The sequence below is a fragment of the Orycteropus afer genome, unplaced genomic scaffold (assembly GCF_000298275.1).
Source record: "Orycteropus afer afer isolate SDZICR_OR568_19922 unplaced genomic scaffold, OryAfe1.0 scaffold01202, whole genome shotgun sequence".
Taxonomy (NCBI): Eukaryota; Metazoa; Chordata; class Mammalia; order Tubulidentata; family Orycteropodidae; genus Orycteropus; species Orycteropus afer.
Genome location: NW_006922789.1, coordinates 62517 through 65180, shown reverse-complemented (window position 1 = coordinate 65180; position 2664 = coordinate 62517). Strand labels below are relative to the sequence as shown.

Here is a 2664-nt window from a genome sequence, read left to right as displayed (position 1 = left end):
AGTCAGTAGGAAGGTCTGTCAGTATGACAGCTGTATCCCAGGATGAATTCTAATTAGTTATGTCATTGACTTAGATAAAGGCATGTAACATTCATCATTTTTGCTGCTTTTATACCAGGAAGATTATCTATCAATTTAGAACCCAGATAATAAACAAAGCAGAAAAAAAAAAAAATGATAAAAAGGGAATAAGGGTTACTGGTATGTGTTGTCTAATGTCCATGATACATTCTGTGAAGTAGGATATTATGAGATTTGGACATTGTGCAAACACCATAGCAAAGTCTTATGGGAGCCCACATCCAGTTATCTTTGTCACCACTGCTGCTGCTGGTGGAGGCTGGAGGAACTGGCAGCCGTGGTGGGAGCAGAGGAGAGGAAGCAAACGGGGAAGGAGCAGAGTGCACACTGCCCTGCCCTGTCTTCACCCACCTGAGCGGCAGGAGCATGCCAGCCCCAAGCCATAGCTTCCGCCCACTCACCAGACACAGCCAGAGAGCCCATACCCAGAGCCGTGTCCTCTGCCTCACCTGCCTATGTCCCACTCACGATCCAGTGCTGCAGAAGCCTGGGTCTGGAGTCTTCAAAACCATCAGGGATAAATAAACAAGAAGAGAAATCCTTTTCCTTTAAAAATACAAAAAATCTTTATGGGAGCACAGATGTATACACAACATTGGACGTTCTCCAAATGGAGGTTAAGTGAAACATATTTACAGTAATGAGTTACATATCTGATATATTTTTCATATTGAGTTTTAGATCCACTTCTTCATCCTAGACATAAATTAAAGATTAAGTATTAGTTGAATTCAACCACTAAATAGATGTGGTGACTATCAAAAGCTAGGCACCTCCAAGCTATGTTATAAGAAAATATATAACAAGGGAAAGAAATGTGATAGATAATGCTAAATGATATCAGTATTTTGAATGTCACTTTCCTAGAAGGACATCAACAGAAAGGTTATATCCAGAGGAGAGTCTAGGGTGGTGAGGATGAAAAACCACCTTGGCTGGTACCTTCAACAAGCATTTTGAATATTTAAAGAAGCATAGTTGATAGTTGTTATGTAAGGGGAAAACCCCTACTCCTACCCCAGAGGACAAAACTGAACCAATTATAGGAAAATGTGTTTGACATTAAACTTCAGAACAATGATAAAATGTGAATATAAAATATGAAAGAATCCAGAATGATAAAATATGAAAGTATTACCCTACCAGTTCACTGATTTAGACAGGTGACGCTATAGATGACTTTGAGGGTGTAGTAAAATAGATTGGTCTATCGGATAGGAAGCTGGGCTAGGCTTCTGAGGTCACTTCTTTCTTTCAAGCTCAGTATACTTACTTAGAAAATCATTTAAAGGGGATTGATTGCTAGTCTCCTTAAGACTTTCTAAGCCCTGAATTGAAACAATGATGACTATAAACTCAGCCAGTCTATATATGTGAACCAGAGTGAACAGAAACCTGAATAAAATAATCAACAGTAATATTATAGTTATTCAAGGGCCAATAAAGTTCAGATTTAAATAAAAGGACAGCAGGAGAGGCCAGGCAGGGAATATCTATTATAAAACTTGCAAATGCACACAGGTTGATGACGGGAGTAGATGATGGTCAGTAGTTTGTCAAGATCAGATTCTAATGGGAATTTTGATTAACCTGGTAATCTTATGTGGCTGACTCGTTTGAAGTCACAACATGAACTAACTCTTTTTTTTTTTTTCTTTCCAAATATGATAGGAAAGCAAAGATATCCTGTTAGTGGATCTAAACTCTGAAATCGACACCAATCAGAATTCTTTACAAGAAAATCCATTCTTAACAAATGGCATCACCTCCTGCTCTCTTCCACGACCAAAGCCTCAGGCATCCTTCTTGCCTGAAAATGCTTTTTCTGCCAATCTCAACTTCTTTCCCACCCCTAATCCTGATCCTTTCCGTGATGATCCTTTCACTCAGCCAGACCAATCGACACCCTCTTCGTTTGATTCTCTCAAATCTCCAGATCAGAAGAAAGAGAATTTGAGTAGCGTGTCTCCTCCACTAAGTAATGGGCCCCTGAATGGTGATGTTGATTACTTTGGTCAGCAGTTTGACCAAATTTCCAACCGGACTGGCAAACAGGAGACTCAGGCAGGCCAGTGGCCCTTTCCAAGCACACAGACCCAGCCTGCTGTGAGAACTCAGAATGGGGTATCTGAAAGAGAACAGAACGGCTTCCATATCAAATCCTCCCCGAACCCTTTTGTGGGAAGCCCTTCCAGAGGACTGTCAGTACCGAATGGCGTAAAGCAGGACTTGGAAAGCCCTGTCCAGTCCTCACCACATGACTCCATAGCCATTATCCCACCTCCACAAAGTACCAAACCAGGAAGAGGCAGAAGGACTGCTAAGGTGAATTGTCTTCTCCACATCTCCATTGGCAGAATGCATGTTCGGTACCAAAGGGTGGTGTGATACACGCTCTTTTTCCTGCTGCTCTTATAGCTTCCTGTGTAGCTGTAAAATAGAAGGTGGGACGAGACACATCGGTTCCCCAGGAATACCTTTCTCTAGACACCACCCTTTTTCAGCCTCTCACTCAGCAGTGTTTGTCACACCTTGCTTTCCCTTTGCATGTCTTGTCACTTCTTATTAACTAAACACGAGTTT

The 2664-nt window shown here is 41.4% G+C and overlaps 1 protein-coding gene across 1 annotated transcript in view; it reads left to right on the top strand.

Moving 5' to 3' along the window:
- The window catches only part of DAB2 (DAB adaptor protein 2), a gene marked incomplete at its 3' end in the record, with an annotated part of 20473 nt that overhangs the window by 10058 nt on the left and 7751 nt on the right, over nt 1–2664 (top strand). Inside the window, 1 exon segment of the mRNA XM_042783446.1 lies at nt 1753–2406. Coding sequence (XP_042639380.1) covers nt 1753–2406 — 654 coding nt within the window.